General features: G+C 47.4%; 1 protein-coding gene across 1 annotated transcript in view; it reads right to left on the reverse strand.

Moving 5' to 3' along the window:
* The window catches only part of LOC125644039 (coiled-coil domain-containing protein 33-like), a 332,624-nt gene that overhangs the window by 217,753 nt on the left and 94,649 nt on the right, over positions 1-20,222 (reverse strand). Inside the window, exon 2 of the mRNA XM_075133319.1 lies at positions 9,696-9,829. Within this exon, the coding sequence (XP_074989420.1) occupies positions 9,696-9,829 (134 nt within the window). The remainder of the gene's footprint in view (positions 1-9,695; positions 9,830-20,222) is intronic.

Raw genomic sequence — 20,222 nt, forward strand, 5'->3', positions numbered from 1 at the left:
AACGCATTCCAGTGTTTCACCACCCTCTTAGTGAAAAAGTTTTTCCTAATATCCAATCTAAACCTCCCCCACTGCAGTTTGAGACCATTACTCCTCGTTCTGTCATCTGCTACCATTGAGAACAGTCTAGAGCCATCCTCTTTGGAACCCCCTTTCAGGTAGTTGAAAGCAGCTATCAAATCCCCCCTCATTCTTCTCTTCTGCAGGCTAAACAATCCCAGCTCCCTCAGCCTCTCCTCATAACTCATGTGTTCCAGACCCCTAATCATTTTTGTTGCCCTTCGCTGGACTCTCTCCAATTTATCCACATCCTTCTTGAAGTGTGGGGCCCAAAACTGGACACAGTACTCCAGATGAGGCCTCACCAATGTCGAATAGAGGGGAACGATCACGTCCCTCGATCTGCTCGCTATGCCCCTACTTATACATCCCAAAATGCCATTGGCCTTCTTGGCAACAAGGGCACACTGCTGACTCATATCCAGCTTCTCGTCCACTGTCACCCCTAGGTCCTTTTCCGCAGAACTGCTGCCTAGCCATTCGGCCCCTAGTCTGTAGCGGTGCATTGGGTTCTTCCGTCCTAAGTGCAGGACCCTGCACTTATCCTTATTGAACCTCATCAGATTTCTTTTGGCCCAATCCTCCAATTTGTCTAGGTCCTTCTGTATCCTATCCCTCCCCTCCAGCGTATCTACCACTCCTCCCAGTTTAGTATCATCCGCAAATTTGCTGAGAGTGCAATCCACACCATCCTCCAGATCATTTATGAAGATATTGAACAAAACCGGCCTCAGGACCGACCCTTGGGGCACTCCACTTGATACCGGCTGCCAACTAAACATGGAGCCATTGATAACTACCCGTTGAGCCCGACAATCTAGCCAGCTTTCTACCCACCTTATAGTGCATTCATCCAGCCCATACTTCCTTAACTTCCTGACAAGAATACTGTGGGAGACCATGTCAAAAGCTTTGCTAAAGTCAAGAAACAATACATCCACTGCTTTCCCTTCATCCACAGAACCAGTAATCTCATCATAAAAGGCGATTAGGTTAGTCAGGCATGACCTTCCCTTGGTGAATCCATGCTGGCTGTTCCTGATCACTTTCCTCTCATGCAAGTGCTTCAGGATTGATTCTTTGAAGACCTGCTCCATGATTTTTCCAGGGACTGAGGTGAGGCTGACTGGCCTGTAGTTCCCAGGATCCTCCTTCTTCCCTTTTTTAAAGATTGGCACTACATTAGCCTTTTTCCAGTCATCCGGGACTTCCCCCGTTCGCCACGAGTTTTCAAAGATAATGGCCAATGGCTCTGCAATCACAGCCGCCAATTCCTTCAGCACTCTCGGATGCAACTCGTCCGGCCCCATGGACTTGTGCACGTCCAGCTTTTCTAAATAGTCCCTAACCACCTCTATCTCCACAGAGGGCTGGCCATCTCTTCCCCATTTTGCGATGCCCAGCGCAGCAGTCTGGGAGCTGACCTTGTTAGTGAAGACATAGGCAAAAAAAGCATTGAGTACATTAGCTTTTTCCACATCCTCTGTCACTAGGTTGCCTCCCTCATTCAGTAAGGGGCCCACACTTTCCTTGGCTTTCTTCTTGTTGCCAACATACCTGAAGAAACCCTTCTTGTTACTCTTGACATCTCTGGCTAGCTGCAGCTCCAGGTGCGATTTGGCCCTCTTGATATCATTCCTACATGCCCGAGCAATATTTTTATACTCTTCCCTGGTCATATGTCCAACCTTCCACTTCTTGTAAGCCTCTTTTTTATGTTTAAGATCCGCTAGGATTTCACCATTAAGCCAAGCTGGTCCCCTGCCATATTTACTATTCTTTCAACTCACCGGGATGGTTTGTCCCTGTAACCTCAACAGGGATTCCTTGAAATACAGCCAGCTCTCCTGGACTCCTTTCCCCTTCAAGTTAGTCCCCCAGGGGATCCTGGCCATCCGTTCCCTGAGGGAGTCGAAGTCTGCTTTCCTGAAGTCCAGGGTTCGTATCACAACCTGGATTTCAGCCACAGAATTCAGCCACAGAGGAAAAGAAAGAGAATAGAAGGCCAAGAAAACAGAAAATACTTTAAATCATGGCAAAATAGTTTACTCTGGTGTATTTTCATTACAATTTGATCCTGCAGGGCGCTGAACACTCTGATCCCAATGTAACAAAGCACTTGAGCACATGCTGAACTGGAAGCATGCAAACAGCCTCACTGAAGTCACTCGCTGAAGGGCCAGGTAGGCAGGCAGAGCTTCAGAGTCTCAATGTGTAGATGAGACAATGGTGTAGGGAGGAGGGGAACTGGGGGAAACTTTTGGGATGGGGGAGCCTGTACAGGAAGGATGGGCTCCACCTAAACCAAAGTGGATCCAGACTGTTTCCACTTAACATTAAAAAGGTTGCAGAGAAGTTTTTAAACTAAGAGATGAGGGAAAGTTGATTGCTGCAGAGGAGCACATGGATTGGACAGAGACTTCTCTTTGAGGAGAGTCTTTAATCAGGAGGAGAGGATGCAACAGGATAAAATATGGGCCAGATCAGATGAGAAACATTCACATAAAAAAGAATCTGACACATCAGAAAAGGGCAGACAAATAGTGACAAGTTTTTAAGGTGCTTGTACACAAATGCTAGAAGTCTAAATAATAAGATGGGTGAACTAGAGTGCCTCATGCTAAAGGAGGATATTGATATAATAGGCATCACAGAAACCTGGTGGAGTGAGGACAATCAATGGGACACAGTCATTCTGGGGTACAAAATATATCGGAAGGACAGAACAGGTCACGTGGGGGGGAGTAGCTCCATATGTTAAAGAAAATGTAGACTTGAATGAAGTAAAAATCTAAAATGAATCCACATGTTCCATAGAATCTCTATGGATGGTAATTCCATGCTCTAATAAGAATATAGCAGTAGAGATCTATTATCGACCACCTGACCAGGACAGTGATAGTGACGATGAAATACTAAGGGAAATTAGAGAGGCTATTAAAATAAAGAACTCAATAATAGTGGGGGATTTCAATTATCCCCATATTGACTAGGTACATGTCACCTCAGGACAAAATGCAGAGACAAAATTTCTTGATACTTTAAATGACTGCTTCTTGGAGCAGCTGGTATGGGAACCCACAAGGGGAGAGGCAATTCTCGATTTAGTCCTGAGTGGAACACAGGATCTGGTCCAAGAGGTAACTATAGCAGGACCACTTGGAAATAGTGACCATAATATATTAGCATTTAACATTCCCGTGGTGGGAAGAACACCTCAGCAGCTCAGCACTGTGGCATTTAATTTCAGAAAGGGGAACTATGCAAAAATGAGGAGGTTAGTTAAACAGAAATTAAAAGGTACAGTGACTAGAGTGAAATCCCTGCAAGTTGCATGGACACTTCTCAAAGACACCATAATAGAGGCCCAACTTAAATGTATACCCCAAATTAAAAAAACACAGTAAAAGAACTAAAAAAGAGCCACCATGGCTTAACAACCATGTAAAAGAAGCAGTGAGAGATAAAAAGCCATCTTTTAAAAAGTGGAAGTCAAATCCTAGTGAGGTAAATAAAAAGGAGCATAAACACTGCCAAATTAAGTGTACAAATGTAATAAGAAAAGCCAAAAAGGAGCTTGAAGAACAGCTATCCAAAAACTCAAAAGGTAATAACAAAATGTTTTTTAAGTACATCAGAAGCAGGAAGCCTGCTAAAGAACCAGTGGGGCCCCTGGACAATTGAGATACAAAAGGAGCATGAAAGACTATAAAGTCATTGCGGAGTAACTAAATGAATTCTTTGCTTCAGTCTTCACGGCTGAGGATGTTAGAGAGATTCCCAAAGCTGAGCCGTCTTTTGTAGGTGACAAATCTGAGGAATTGTCACAGATTGAAGTGACACTAAAGTAGGTTTTGGAATTAATTGATAAACTTAACAATAACAAGTCACTGGGACCAGATGGCATTAACCCAAGTGTTCTGAAAGAACTCAAATGTGAAATTGCGTAACTATTAACTATAGTTTGTAACCTGTCCTTTAAATCAGTTTCTGTATCCAATGACTGGAAGCTAGCTAATCTAATGCCAATATTTTAAAAGGGTTCTAGAGGTGATCCCGGCAATTACAGACCGGCAAGTCTAACATCAGTACCGGGCAAATTAGTTGAAACAATAGTAAAGAATAAAATTGTCAGACACATAGAAGAACATAAATTATTGGGCAAAAGTCAACATGGTTTCTGTAAAGGGAAATCATGTCTTATTAATCTATTAGAGTTCTTTGACGGGGTCAACAGTGGACAACAATGGATGTGGACAACAGGGATCCAGTGGACATAGTGTACTTAGATTTCCAGAAAGCCTTTGACAAGGTCCCTCACCAAAGGCTCTTACGTAAATTAAGTTGTCATGGGATAAGAGGGAAGATCCTTTCATGGATTGAGAACTGGTTAAAAGACAGGGAACAAAGGGTAGGAATAAATGGTAAATTTTCAGAATGGAGAGGGGTAACTAGTGGTCCTCAAGGGTCAGTCCTAGGATCAATCCTATTCAACTTATTCATAAATGATCTGGAGAAAGGGGTAAACAGTGAGGTGGCAAAGTTTGCAGACAATATTAAACTGCTTAAGACCAAAGCAGACTATGAAGAACTTCAAAAAGATCTCACAAAACTAAATGATTGGGCAACAAAATGGCAAATGAAATTTAATGTGGATAAATGTAAAGTAATGCACATTGGAAAAAATAACCCCAACTATACATACAATATGATGGAGGCTAATTTAGCTACAACTAATCAGGAAAGAGATCTTGGAGTCATCGTGGACAGTTCTCTGAAGACGTCCACGCAGTGTGCAGCGGCAGTCAAAAAAGCAAACAGGATGTTAGGAATCATTAAAAAAGGGACAGAGAATAAGATGGAGAATATCTTATTGCCCGTATATAAATCCATAGTATGCCCTCATCTTGAATACTGCATACAGATGTGGTCTCCTCATCTCAAAAAAGATATACTGGCATTAGAAAGATTCAGAGAAGGGCAACTAAAATGATTAGGGGTTTGGAACGGGTCCCATATGAGAAGAGATTAAAGACACTAGGACTTTTCATCTTGGAAAAGAGGAGACTTTATATATAGAGGTATATAAAATCATGAGTAGTGTGGAGAAAGTGAATAAGGAAAAGTTATTTACTTGTTCCCATAATATAAGAACTAGGGGCCACCAAATGAAATTAATGGGCCGCAGGTTTAAAACAAATAAAAGGAAGTTCTTCACACAGAGCACAGTCAACCTGTGGAACTCCTTGCCTGAGGAGGTTGTGAAGGCTAGGACTATAACAGGTTTAAAAGAGAACTAGATAAATTCATGGAAGTTAAGTCCATCAATGGCTACTGGCCAGGATGGGTAAGGAATGGTGTCCCTAGCCTCTGTTCGTCAGAGGGTGGAGATGGATGGCAGGAGAGAGATCACTTGATCATTACCTGTTAGGTTCACGCCCTCTGGGGCACCTGGCACTGGCCACTGTTGGCAGACAGGATACTGGGCTAGATGGACCATTGGTCTGACCCAGTAGGGCATTCTTATGTTCTTATTCATGTGCTTTACTGGATCAAGCCCTTCTAAAACAGCAACGCACTGAGTCCCTGCCTGCACATGTACACACCTCCCTGAGGGTTGGGGCTGGATGTGGAAGGTATTGGTTTGAGCCGCCTTCTTTGATGACAGCTGCTTTTTGTAGAGCAGAATGGCTGACCTGGTTACTTGACTGTATCATTTGAAAATGATGGCAGGGCTTTAGGAAGGGTGCATCTTTATGTATTTTATCTAACTAGCTATAAAACCACCCACCCACCTCTGGAACAGCATTTCTTATCAGCTATGTCTACACGTGGAGCTGGAGGGCAAATCCCACCTCACGGAGTGGAGCGGCAGGATGGGCTAACTGCCGTGAGTACACAGACATCCCCGGCCATAGCATGCATTTGAAGTGGCTAGCTCATCCCACCACTCATGCAGCCATGGCTACACTTTATTTTAACACACTAGCACTATCAGAGGTCACACGGTCTGTCTCCTCCAGCTGGGAATCACACCCCTAGCTCCAAGTGTAGATATGCTCCAGGTGTTTTGCTTGAGAAAGGTCTGCAGGACTGGGCCCAGGATAGCCTGCAAAGAGAGCGCAATCAGATTTGTTAAACAGAAGTCCTTGGTTGCAAAAGTTATTGCACTTCTAGCAGAGCTCCTTGCAGGTATGAGTCCAAAGGCTCCATTTTTTCTCCAATAGGAGCAAATTCAGTTGCCAACACCAATACCTCTGGGGCTGGAGACTTGTGACTAGGATGGAAGACAAAACTCAAGAGCAGGGAACAGATTCTCAGCACCCAAGAAGGGATGGTGCTCTGAGTCATTTAAAAGCAATTTTGAAAAATGATTTGAAAACCCAGAACTTAACAAGTCACCGTCCCATAAACTAGGATAAGATGAGAGGAAGAATGGCCCAGGGATTAGGGTGAGAGCCTGGGAGTTGAGAGCTGGGTTGAATTCCTTGCTTTACCACAGACTCCCCTGTGGGACACTGGGTGCCTCAGCTCCCCCTGTGTACAATGGGGATAACAGCACAGCCCTGCCACATTCAGCTATTGGCAGGATAAATACATTGAAGATGGGGAGGTGCTCACATACTAAGATGGGGGGAGGGATAGCTCAGTGGTTTGAGCATTGGCCTGCTAAACCCAGGGTTGTGAGTTCAATCCCTGAGGGGGCCATTTAGGGATCGGGGGCAAAAATTGGGGATTGGTCCTGCTTTAAGCAGGGGACTAGATGACCTCCTGAGGTCCCTTCCAACTCTGATATTCTATGAGGAGGTATAGAAGTACCAATGGTAGATAGGGTAATTACACTCCCCACAAATTGGTCAAAATTAATCCAATCAGGGGATTATAAACACTTCTCCTTTCTAAGTGGGATAATACACATCTGGGAACCACTGCAGGACAGAAATGTAGCAGGACTACAAGAGACTCTGTGCATTCTTGCCTTATACCTCGACTGGGCTTGGTCCTGCTCAACACTCTGATTTCAACCAGCGAAGCCCAGGCTTAAATTTAAGCACATATATAATCCCATTAATGTCAATGGGGCTACTTATGTGCTTAGTGTTGGGCACAAGCTTAAATGCTTTGCTGGATCAGGTCAGAGTGCTCTGCACCTTTCACAGTTAAGCTCTCACTGCATGCCTCAATGGTACTGCTCTCTCACTGTATACAAATGTATGTGGCTCTTTAAATGAGAGTGACTGTATTGTATCTAAACCTGTAGCCATGTTGTCACTCTAGGGTCACTTCAAGGGGCATGATTTTGAGGGCTGGTGTTTAGTGCTTTCTGAAAAGCAGATCCCTTGAAGGTATCCCAAAAACGGAGCCACCCAAAAGGACTAGTCTCTTAAAGATATTGGCCTTGTGCCCCAATCCTGCAATGGGCACCTGCACACACTGGTGTTTGCTCCTATGGAGCTTGGTAGAGAATTGAGGCCTCCTTGTACTGCCTCTTATCTGAAACAGGATCATGTGGACTACAATATTTTTAAGCAGTATTGTCCTTAATGGGGCAATAGGTTTTGGTAGAAAAAAATCCTAATGATTTGACTGGCCAGTGACTAAGATAGGGTCATATGACTCTGTAACTTTAACAAACAAAGGCTAGGTTTGGGGTAAATCACAATGTCAGCCTCATTGGGGCAACAAGGTATTTTAAACTGTCTAATGAAACCTACAGAAACTAGACTTCTTAGTCTCCAGGAAGAACAATTTTTCCTTGAGTTGGCTTCTGGAGAGCTACACATGCCCACATTTAAAGGCTCTAAAGCCAGTAAAGGCTTTATCCCTGACATCAACCAAACAGCATCAAACCAACCCAACAACCCAAACAGCAATCGTTTTATACTATATATCTCATCTCCAAGCATATATAGATATAGTTACACACAAAGAGTGCCAGATCCTCAGCTGGTGTCACTCCACTGAAGTCAGCAGAACTATGTTGATTTTCACCAGAGGAGGATCTGGCCCAGTTATTTTAGTCTCTCTCTGCACCCCCACTTCCTGTTAGCCTAAGGCAGTTAAGTACAGTAAGTACATCAAATGTTTTTTATTTCACTTAAGCAGCAGTGTTAATAGAATTACATGTAATGCTATGACTAATTTCCACTTGGCCTCAGTGTTCATTTTGCAAGCATCTGATTTTAATCTAATCACAAACTCTAATGCCATTTACATTATTATAATTGTATACTTAACTACACTGCCATTGGAACAATCAAGCCATAAGGCCTAACCATCACTGCAGCAGGGAAGCTTCTAATTAGTAATGATGGAAAAACAATCAGGCATGCTGTGGAGCAGAATTGAGGGGGACTGGCAAAGCTGTGGTGTGAGCTGGGGGTGGAACCATACCAGGTCAGGATTCAGGTACACTGATATTGCTGTGTGCAGAGCCAGGAATGGATTAGCAGGCATGCTGCAGATCCACAGGAATGGATTTCCACAGCTATGGGGGAGTCCCAGAACATTGTTTCATAATAGGACTGAAGTGCGTTGGCAGAGCTATTCATGGGCCCATTTACAGAGGCTGATTTTCAGAGGTGCGGAACTTCCTCAGCTCTCATTGACTTCAACTGGAGTTGTGAATGCTCAGCATTTCTAAAAATCAGGTCCAGACCTGAATGAGGACCCAGAACTACAACAGAAGATTATGGCAAGTCAGCATTGAGCAGTGTTAGCATAGCTGGGTGAGGGAGGCAGGGCTGGAGTAGGAGGATGAGTACTCAGTTTATGGTGCACTCTGGGAATTCAGAGGAAAGTGTGCATAACATGCCTGAACCCTATTTGGCTTTACCCACTGCTATCAATGTGCTACTTGCACTACCAGCATGGATACCATAGTAAGTTAAGTCCAAATGGTAAGGGATGCAACTCTATGCTCTGGGTGTCCCTAGACCTCTGCCTGCCAGAAGCTGGGTCTGGATGACAGGAATCACTCAGTAACTGCCCTGTTCTGTTCATTTCCTCTGACGCACCTGGCATTGGCCACTGTTAGAAGACAGGCTACTGGGCTAAATGGACCATTGGTCTGACCCAGTATGGCTATTCTTAAGCACACCATCCTGATTCTTTCCAAAACAAGAACATAAAACTGTATTGAACTTCTGTCTTATAGGACACTAGACTGGGGCTCAGGAGTCCTGGGTTCTATTTCCATGGTTACCACTGGCATGCTGAGTGACCGAACGCAAATCATGTCACAGCTCTGTGCCTCAGTTTCCCCATCTGCAAAATGGGGATCAAGAGACTGACCTCTGTTGTAAAACACTTTGAGATCTACTGATGAAAAGTTCTATATGAGAGCTTAACTTTGCAACCGTATATCATGGGAGGAATTTCTTCCTGTCCCTAGCTGATGATCAGCTCATGTCCTCAAGCATAAGGATAGTTAACAATTGTATACATAGCTACACCTAAGGGGCCTGACTCCTAAGTGCCTTGCCTTTGGGAAGTCATTAGCAAATGTGCAGTGGGATGGTTCTGAGCTGGTCACATTGGCACAGGTGTAAGTGACTGGAGAAATCAGGCCATCTCACTGATATGCACCTTTCCCTCACCACTACCCACTATTCGGCTCTCTTCAGAAACCATACCTTCATGGCCTGCATCTTCTGCATCAATTTCCATGGTCACCTTCTCCTCCCAGGTAGGAGACTGTGTAGGCTCAGAGGACACATGAGTCACCCCCTGGGCTTCCAATTTCTTCTCAACATCAGAGTTGCTTTTACTAAGAAAGAAGAAGAAAAAACAACCACTCAACATTACAGCAGGGGTACATCCACATTGACACGCGCAAAGCCCTGCAGTGAACTGAAGACATCAGAGGAACAAATGCCCCTTCCCTTCATGCCCAAGCCAGAGACCTAATAACTTACATTCATATGGCCTGTTCACCTCAAAGCATCCCAAAGTGTATTACTGACTACAGGCCAAACTCATGCCTGGCATAATGCCACTAAAGTTAATGGATGAATTTGGCAGGGTGTGTATATAGGTTCATTTCCTCAATCAGCAAAATGCAGCCACCTCTGAGATGGAGCACAGCAGCAGTTTAGCAGTGCTCAGCAACACTACACATGTTGTAGATGAAGAAGTGAAGAACTTCTCCAAATGAAACTTGAAGGGGGATTTTAAATAAGCCAGAATGCAATTATCATGAGGGACATTTGCTAGCACTCCCACTCTTGCGATGAGAGCCCTGGGTGTGATGTTCTCTGCTGGTGGTGTCTGGACAAGTGATCTGCTAGGCCACTCCAATCCTTGACTCTGGGAGCCAGCCTTACCCTGCTCTGCTGTGAGAACCCCCACTCCTGGGCTCTTCATGCAAAGCCTCTGGCATGCAAGCTGCTCCCAGCTACTTGCAAGCAAATGATATTAGCCAATATCTCTGGTCCCAGACACAACTCTAGGCACCTCCGTCTTGCAGTGTCTAGTTATGCCCACTGGACTCTGCAAGCTTATATAAGTTCGTCAATTTAACAAAGAAACTGATATGTACCAGGCTTGTTATCCCAAGGGGAGCCTCTGGCACACTTTACACCAAACACACTGCTTGAGGTAGAATAAACAAACAGATTTATTAGCTGTAAAGATAGATTTTAAGTGATTACAAGTCAAAGCATAACAAGTCAGAGTGGTTACCAAAAGAAAAGAAAATATAAGCAAACAGTCTAAACTCTCAATCCTATTAGACTGGGCAGTAACTAGATTAAGCAGTTTTTCTCACCCCACTGGATATTGCAATCCTTAGTATACAGCAGAGGTGGGCAAACTACGGCCCGTGGGCCACATCCAGCCCGTGGGCCCGTCCTGCCCGGCCCCTGAGCTCCTGGCCCGGGAGGCTAGCCCCCGGCCCCTCCCTTGCTGTCCACCCTCCCCCACAGCCATGCCACCGTGCGGGCAGCACTCTGGGTGGCGGGGCTGCGCGCTCATGCAGGGCAGCGTGGCAGCACGGCAGCGTGTGTGGCTCCCAGACATGCTACTCTGAGCAGCATGGTAAGGGGGCCGGGGCCAGGGGTTGGATAAGGGGAAGAGGGTCCTGGGGGGCAGTCAGGGAGCAGGGGGTGGTTGGATAGGGGGTGGGGTCCTGGGGGGGGTGGGTCATCCCAGGAGGGGTCGGTCAGGGGATGGGGAACAGGGGGCAGTTGGATAGGGCAGAGGTTCTGGGGAGGGCAGTCAGGGAACAGGGAGTGGTGGGGTTAGATTGGGGGTGGAGCCCCATGGGGCGGTTGGGGCAGGGGTCCTGGGAGGGGGCGGTCAGGGGACAAGGAGTCGCGGGGGGTTAGATGGGGAGGCTCTGAGGGGGGCGGGAAGTGGGAGGGGGCGGATATGGGGCAGGGGCCAGGCTGTTTGGGGAGGCACAGCCTTCCCTACCTGGCCCTCCATACAGTTTCGCACCCCAATGTGGCCCTCAGGCCAAAAAGTTTGCCCATCCCGGTATACAGGTTTGTTCCTTAAACCTGGGCCAATCTCCTGTGTTGGAGTCTTGTCTTCTTGTCTTGGTTGCTTGCAGCAGAGGTGGGGGCAGGAGAAGAGGCCCATTTGTGTCCCTTCTGTTTGTTTTATACCCTCAGTCCAAGTGCTTTTGGAGCACAAGTCCAGGCATGTCTGTGGGGCATTGCTATGGGCATGGCTTTAAGTTATACCAGGCTTCGGAGAGCGCAGTAGGGAAAGCACTGCAGTCTGTCCATACTGACAGCTTCAAGCACACTGGCGTGGCCACATTTGCGGCACTTGCAGAGACATTGGGAGCAGTGCATTATGGGCAGCTATCCCACAGAGCACCTTTTCCCATTCTGGGGCTGTGGCTTGTGGGAAGGGGGCGGGAGGTAGGACGCATTCTGTGTCCTGTCCCCACGCCCCATGATGCATCGGTTCGCATCCCAGCAATCCCTGTGCTTCCGTCCACATTTGGCGCCATCTTTCAATGTTTTTTGTACTGCGCGCTCTGTCTTCCCTTTTGGTCTGCGGGAATGGAGTCAGAACTGTTGAGGAATATGCTGACAAGCCTCTCCAACACGTCACATTTGGCAGTGAAGTTATTCCTTATGATCCAAAGTGACAGTGAGGACTCCGATGATGATATCGACTAGAGTAACGCATATGACACGAGATTGCTTGTGGAATTCATGGACATGCTCACCACTGTGGAACGTCGCTTCTGGGCTCAGGAAACAAGCACTGAGTAGTGGGATCACATCTTCTTGCAAGTCTGGGATGATGAGCAGTGACTGCAGAACTTTCGGATGAGAAAAGCCAATTTCATGGGACTGTGTGATGAGCTCACCCCCACCCTGCGACGCAAGGACACGAGATTGAGAGCTGCCCTGATGGTGGAGAAGTGGGTGGCTATTGCAATCTGGAAGCTGGCAACTCCAGACAGCTACTGATCAGTCACTAACCAGTTTGGAGTGGGAAAGTCGACCATTGGAATCATGTTGATGCAAGTTTGCAGGGCCATTAATCACATCCTGCTCAGAAGAACCGTGACTCTGGGCAACGTGCATGACATTGTGGCTGGCTTTGCACAAATGGGTTTCCCTAACTACGGAGGGGTGATAGATGGGACACATATTCCAATTCTGGCACCAGCCCACCTAGCCTCCAAGTAAGTTAATCAGAAGGGGTATTTCTCTATGGTTCTCCAGGCGCTTGTGGATCACCGTGGGCATTTCATTGACATTAATGCAGGCTGGCACGGAAAGGTGCATGATGCATGCATCTTTCGGAACACTGGCCTGTTCAGGAAGTTGCAAACTGGGACGTTTTCCCCAGACAAGAAGATCACCGTAGGGGAAGTCAAAATGTCCATTGTGATCCTTGGAGACCCCGCTTACCCTTTAATGCTGTGGCTCATGAAACCCTACACAGGGAGCCTTGAGAGCAGCAAGGAGCGGTTCAACAACAGGCTCAGTCGGTGCAGAATGACTGTGGAGTGTGCTTTTGGCTGTTTAAAGGGCTGCTGGAGCTCTCTGTATGAGAAGCTGGACCTGGCCGATGACAGCATCCCCGCGGTTATATCCGCATGCAGTGCCCTCCATAACATTTGTGAAGGGAAAGGTGAACGATTCACTCAGGCATGGAACTCCGAGGTTCAACACCTGGAGGCTGAATTTGAACAGCCAGAGAGCAGGGCTATTAGAGGGGCCCAGCGTGGGGCTGCAAGGATTAGGGATGCCTTGAGGGAGCAATTTGAGGCTGAAAGCCACCAGTAATGTCTGGTGCCTTGCACAGGAGTGAAGTGCAGTGGTTCCAATGTTAGTAGGAATCTGTGTTTGCTATGCTGACTTGCAGTGCCTGTTTCTTTCCTGGGCTAAGATATCTTTTACTTTATGCAATAATAAAGGATGTTTTCAAAGCCAAAAAATCCATTTATTGAAAAGAAAATTCATTTATTGAAAAGAAACACAACTGCTTGGGAAACAGAAAGGGCAAGGGAATGGGGTGGGGAACGGTACAATCACAGATTTGCATATGTCCTGTTATCATACTCAGCCTTCCTGTCTGGAGCGCTGTGCAATGAGTGCTGCACTTCAGGATGGCTACACTGCATGGTGATGGGGGTTGAGTGCAGTGGGTAAGGGTCGTAGTTTTCAGGGCTGGGTGGTGAAGCTACAGGTGTTGGAGGCAGCTGGTGGCGATAAGAACCCAGACGTTGGGGAAAGTGGGTTGGAGGTGACATGGGGGCACAAGGGAAAGAGTTTGGGGATAAGGGCTGCAGGGGTGGGGGCGGACGCGGTAGTGCTCTGCCTGCATGGCTACGAGCGCCTGAATCGAGGCCACTTGGCACTCCATGATGATTATTAGCTGATCCGTACTTTGCTGCTGAAGCTCTGTGCTTTTGTGCCGGCGCTCCTCATTCTGCTGGCAGATCCTCCTTTCACTCTCCCTCCACTCCTGCACTTTTAGATTAGTTAAGTGACTGCTACATTACTTTATACAGCATGTCTTCTTTGCTTCTACATGGCCTCTTCCTAATTCTTTGCAGTCTTTCGGCCGGTGATAACATGGACAGCTGAGATCTCAAGGTTGCATCTGTAAAGGCAAAATGCAACACTTAACAGAGGCAGCATTATTCACACCAGACAGAGCAATGATTCCCCTGTACTTAAGAGCAAGCACAGTCTACACAATAGCATAATTTGCCTGTCCCAAAGCAAGTGCACATAACCCATGGGTGCCCCAAAATAGTGAGTAAGCACAGCATCAAGGGGGACTGATTGTTTCACAGCTGTACTGTCCTCTCAGGTTCTGTGCCTTGGGGAGAGCCAACAGCTGCAGGGGACTCCTATACTGAACACTGTCCCCACATTTTCACCAGGATGAGTTCGTCCTGGAAGATATCTCGCTGCTGAGGGTGACCTGGGAAGCAAGGGAGGGTCTTCTACTACAATGCGGCTTCCGCCCTGGCCCATATGCAGCTTGCCTGTGTGCAGCAATGGTCCCCCTGCGCCTCACGGCACAGTGACGTGGACATGTTAGCCTGACTGGGACAAGGACCACAGTGGCTCTCCCAAGAAACCTGTGCAAGTGCATTGCCCAAGTTCTGGATGAGACCTTTGAAGAGATCACTGAGGCCGATTACCGTGATGTGAGAGAGCAAATCAACGCCCTATTCCACATCCAGGCATGCATACAGGTAAGCAACCGTTTTCATGTTCTCTCCACAGGTATTAATGCGGAGAGTGGACTAGATGATACATCTGAGCGAAGGGAACAGAAGAATCCGATCGGAAGGCATGAGATGCACTATCCTAGGGATGGGGGTTCCATGACCACCGCTCCCAAGAGGAGGAGGCGGGTGGTGGTGGTCGGGGACTCTCTCCTCAGGGGGACTGAGCCATCTATCTGCCGCCCCGACCGGGAAAACAGAGAAGTCTGCTGCTTGCCAGGAGCTAGGATTCACGATGTGACGGAGAGACTGCAGAGACTCATAAAGCCCTTGGATCGCTACCCCTTCCCACTTCTCCACGTGGGCACCAATGATACTGCCAAGAATGACCTTGAGCGGATCACTGCAGACTACGTGGCTCTGGGAAGAAGGATAAAGTAGTTTGAGGTGCAAGTGGAAGGAAAAGGCCTGGGTAGAGACCATCAGATCGTGGAAGTCAACGAATCGTTATGCAGGTGGTGTCGGAGAGAAGACTTTAGATTCTTTGACCATGGGATGGTGTTCCAAGAAGGAGGAGTGCTAGGCAGAGATGGGCTCCACCTAATGAAGAAAGGGAAGAGAATCTTTGCAAGCAGGCTGGCTAACCTAGTGAGGAGGGCTTTAAACTAGGTTCACCGGGGGAAGGAGACCAAAGCCCTGAGGTAAGTGGGGACATGGGATACCGGGAGGAAACACGAGCAGGAGAGCGTGAGAGGGGAGGGCTCCTGCCTCATACTAAGAAAGCAGGACAAACAGCAAGTTATCTCAAGTGCCTATACACAAATGCAAGAAACCTGGGAAACATGCAGGGAGAACTGGAAGTCCTGGCACAGTCAAGGAATTATGATGTGATTGGAATAACAGAGACTTGGTGGGATAACTCACATGACTGGAGTACTGTCATGGATGGATATAAACTGTTCAGGAAGGACAGACAAGGCAGAAAAGGTGGGGAAGTTGCATCGTATGTAAGGGAGCAGGAGGACATACTTCAGAGCTCAAGTATGAAACTGCAGAAAAACCTGAGAGTCTCTGGATTAAGTTTAGAAGCGTGAGCAACAAGGGTGATGACGTGGTGGGAGTCTGCTATAGACCACCGGATCAGGGGGATGAGGTGGACGAGGCATTCTTCCGGCAACTATGGGAGTTACTAGATCACAGGCCCTGGTTCTTATGGGAGACTTCAATCACCCTGATATCTGCTGGGAGAGCAATACAGCGGTACACAGACAATCCAGGAAGTTTTTGGAAAGTGTAGGGGACAATTTCCTGGTGCAAGTGGGGGAGGAACCAACTAGGGGCAGAGCTCTTATTCACCTGCTGCTCACAAACCAGGAAGAATTAGTAGGGGAAAGGAGTCCAGGAGAGCTGGCTGTATTTTAAAGAATCCTTCTTGAGGTTGCAGGGACAAACCATCCCTATGTGTAGAAACAACAGTAAATATGGCAGGCGACCAGCTTGGCTTCACAGTGAAATCCTTGCTGATCTTAAACACAAAAAAGATGCTTACAAGAAGTGGAAGACTGGACAAATGACCAGGGAAGAGTATAAAAATATGGGTCGGGCATGATGGAGTGAAATCAGGAAGGCCAAACCACACTCGGAGTTGCAGCTAGCAAGAGACGTTAAGAATAACAAGAAGGGTTTCTTCAGGTATGTTAGCAACAAGAAGAAAATCAAGGAAAGTGTGGATCCCTTACTGAATGAGGGAGGCAACCTAGCGACAGAGGATGTGGAAAAAGCTAATGTACTCAATGCTTTTTTCGCCTCTGTCTTCACAAACAAGGTCAGCTCCCAGACTACTGCACTGGGCAGCACAGCATGGGGAGGAGGTGACCAGCCCTTTGTAAAGAAAGAAGTGGTTCGGGACTATTTAGAAAAGCTGGACAAGCACAAGTCCAAGGGGCCAGATGTACTGCATCTGAGAGTGCTAAAGGAGATAGCGGCTGTGATTGCAGAGCCATTGGCCATTATCTTTGAAAACTCATGACGATTGGGGGAGGTCCCGGACGACTGGAAAAAGGCGAATGTAGTGCTCATCTTTAAAAAAGGGAAGGAGGAGGATCCGGGGAACTACAGGCCAGTCAGTTTCACCTCAGTCCCTGGAAAAATCATGGAGCAGGTCCTCAAGGAATCAATCCTGAAGCACTTACACGAGAGGATAGTGATCAGGAATAGTTAGCATGGATTCACCAAGGGCAAGTCATGCCTGAGTAATCTAATTGCCTTCTATTATGAGATAACTGGCTCTGTGGATGAGGGGAAAGTGTGGATGTGTTGTTCCTTGACTTTAGCAAAGCTTTTGACACGGTCTCCCACAGTATTCTTGCCAGTAAGTTAAAGAAGTATGGGCTGGATGAATGGACAATAAGGTGGATAAAAAGCTGGTTAGATTGTTGGGCTCAATAGGTAGTGATCAATGGCTCCATGTCTAGTTGGCAGCCGGTATCAAGTGGAGTGCCCCAAGGGTCAGTCCTCGGGCTGGTTTTGTTCAATATCTTCATTAATGATCTGGAGGATGGTGTGGATTGCACCCTCAGCAAGTTTGCAGATGACACTAAAGTGGGAGGAGAGGTAGATACGTTGGAGGGTAGGGATAGGATACAGAGGGCCCTAGACAAATTAGAGGATTGGGCCAAAAGAAATCTGATGAGGTTCAACAAAGACAAGTGCAGACTCCTGCACTTACGACGGAAGAATCCCATGCACCGTTACAGACTAGGGACCGAATGGCTAGGCAGTAGTTCTGCAGAAAAGGACCTAGGGGTTACAGTGGACAAGAAGCTGGATATGAGTCAACAGTGTGCTGTTGTTGCCAAGAAGGCCAATGGCATTTTGGGATGTATAAGTAGGGGCATTGCCAGCAGATCCAGGGACATGATTGTTCCCCTCTATTTGACATTGGTGAGGCCTCATTTGGAGTACTGTGTCCAGTTTTGGGCCCCACACTACAAGAAGGATGTGGAAAAATTGGAAAACATCCAGCGGAGGGCAACAAAAACGATTAGGGGACTGGAACACATGACTTATGAGGAGAGGCTGAGGGAACTGGTATTGTTTAGTCTGCGGAAGAGAAGAATGAGGGGGGATTTGATAGCTGCTTTCAACTACCTGAAAGGGGGTTCCAAAGAGGATGGATCTTGACTGTTCTTAGTGGTAGCAGATGACCGAACGAGAAGTAACGGTCTCATGTTGCAGTGGGTGAGGTTTAGATTGGATATTAGGAAAAACTTTTTACTCGGAGGGTGGTGAAACACTGGAATGCGTTACCTAGGGAGGTGGTGGAATTTCCTTCCTTCCTTTTTAAGGTCAGGCTTGACAAAGCCCTGGCTGGGATGATTTAGTTGGGGATTGGTCCTGCTTTGAGCAGGGGGTTGGACTAGATGACCTCCTGAGGTCCCTTCCAACTCTGATATTCTATAATTCTATGCAGCCCTTACCCTCCTCACCCCAAGAGCCCGCACCGAATAGCTGCCTTCCAAAAATAAAAGTCACTTACTGAGAACCTCCCCTGGTGTTTGTCCTTCCCCAAGCACTGGCCGCTGCAACCTACCTTCCTCCTGGCTTGAGAAAAGCTCCTGGCTGCATGCATCTAGGGATGCCGGGGTGTCTTCCTCCTCCTCAGTACCCTCACTCCCGCTTTCCTCCTCCTCCTCCTTCTGCCTTACTGAACTGGGCTCTGAAGTGTCCACGGTGGTCCTCGGAGTGGAGGTGGGGTCGCTCCCAAGTATTGCATCCAGCTCTTTGTCGAAACAGCAGGTCCCGGGGGCAGCACCGGAGCAGCGGTTTGCCTTGTGGGCTTTGCAGTAGGCTTTCCACAGCTCCTTCACTTTAACCCTGCACTGCAGTGCGTCCCGGTCATGGCCTCTTTCCATCATGTCCCTTGATATCTGCCCGAAGGTATCGTAATTCCTACAGCTGGAGCGCAGCTGGGACTGGTCAGCTTCCTCCCCCCAAACACTGATGAGGTCCAGCACCTCGCCATTGCTCCATACTGGGGATCGCCTGGCGCGGAGAGGCATGGTCACCTGGAAAGATTCGCTGAGAGCACTCCACGCCTGGCTGAGCAACCAGGAAGAGGATTTTCAAAATTCCCAGAGAATTTAAAGGGCGGGTCTGACGTTTGGTCACCTGAGGGCAGGGCAGTAGAATTTAAAGTGATGACCAGAGTGGCTAGAACAGGCATTGTGGGACACTTCTGGAGGCCGATCAGAGAACACTAACAGACCAGGGCGTCCACACTGGCGCCACGGTGCTCCAGCGGGGGCACATCACACGTTATTCCACTCACCAAGATTGATTACCAGGAGCGCTCTTGCCACGGAGTCAGATCGCTCTACGTGCCTTGCCAGTGTGGACGTGATGTGAGTTAGAGTGGACGGGCCTGCTTTAATGAGCTCTAACTCACAAGTGTAGCCATGCCCTGTGTCTCTCCCAGCAAGGCTGAGCAATTCCCCTGGTGTGGCCTCATGCAGGTGAGTCACTGCATTATAGCTCCCTTGCTGGACAATGGCTGTTGATGGGTTGTTTCACACCCCGCCCAGGGGTTGGTTACTTTCCTTGCTGTTGCCTCTGGGGAGCTAATATCTGGCTGATTCCCCCAACTTACAGCATGCTTTAGTGACAGCCATACTACACAATTCTCATAACTTCATATGCGTTAATGATACACATCTATGGATAGAGAAATGACTTTCAGCAGATCATAATCTTTCCCCTGATACCTTACAAGACATGCTTTATATGTAAGATCACAATTATATGAAAATGAGGAATTTGGGGGTGACAGCATGCTCCCCCAAGGTATAGAATGTCACACTGGGATATTGAATGACCACAAAATCCATGGGACATGTGACTAACCACAAGAGACCCAGAACTCTGTTTTAAATCTGTAGGTGTAGTGTTATAGCGTCGACCCTTAATACAGAGACAGAAGGGGTTCTTCTGTTGCTCTAGTAAATCCACTGCTCAGAGAGGTAGTAGCTAGATGAATGGAAGAATTATTCTGTCAAACTGGTGGTGTCTACATCGGCACTTAGGTTAGCTCACTACACTGCAGAGGGTGTGCCATTTTTCACATCACTGAACAATGTAGTGAAACTGATGTAACTTTGTAACGTAGCCAGCCCTGAGATACTTTAACTCAGTCCAGCGCCCTCTAGCCCCAGGCTGAAGGACTGATTCCATGCTGATGAAAAGAGAGAGTGCTACCTGCTGAGGCACCAAAACACTTCCTGCTGGACTTTCCCAGTTCTCACAGGTCTTCCTTAACAGAGTGAAGTGGAAGAGGAGTTTCATGCCAGATCAACATATACTGTCTACATCTAAAGAGGCCACAACAGATCTGGCTATCATGAAGTTACAAAGAACAAACAAGTCCTGATTATAAACCCTTTAAAACATCAGGTTCAGCACAACAGCAGAGAGATGACTGGGACATTGAGCTTTTCACTCTTAGGCCACCGAT

This window comes from Caretta caretta, chromosome 10 (assembly GCF_965140235.1).
Source record: "Caretta caretta isolate rCarCar2 chromosome 10, rCarCar1.hap1, whole genome shotgun sequence".
NCBI classification, from domain to species: Eukaryota; Metazoa; Chordata; order Testudines; family Cheloniidae; genus Caretta; species Caretta caretta.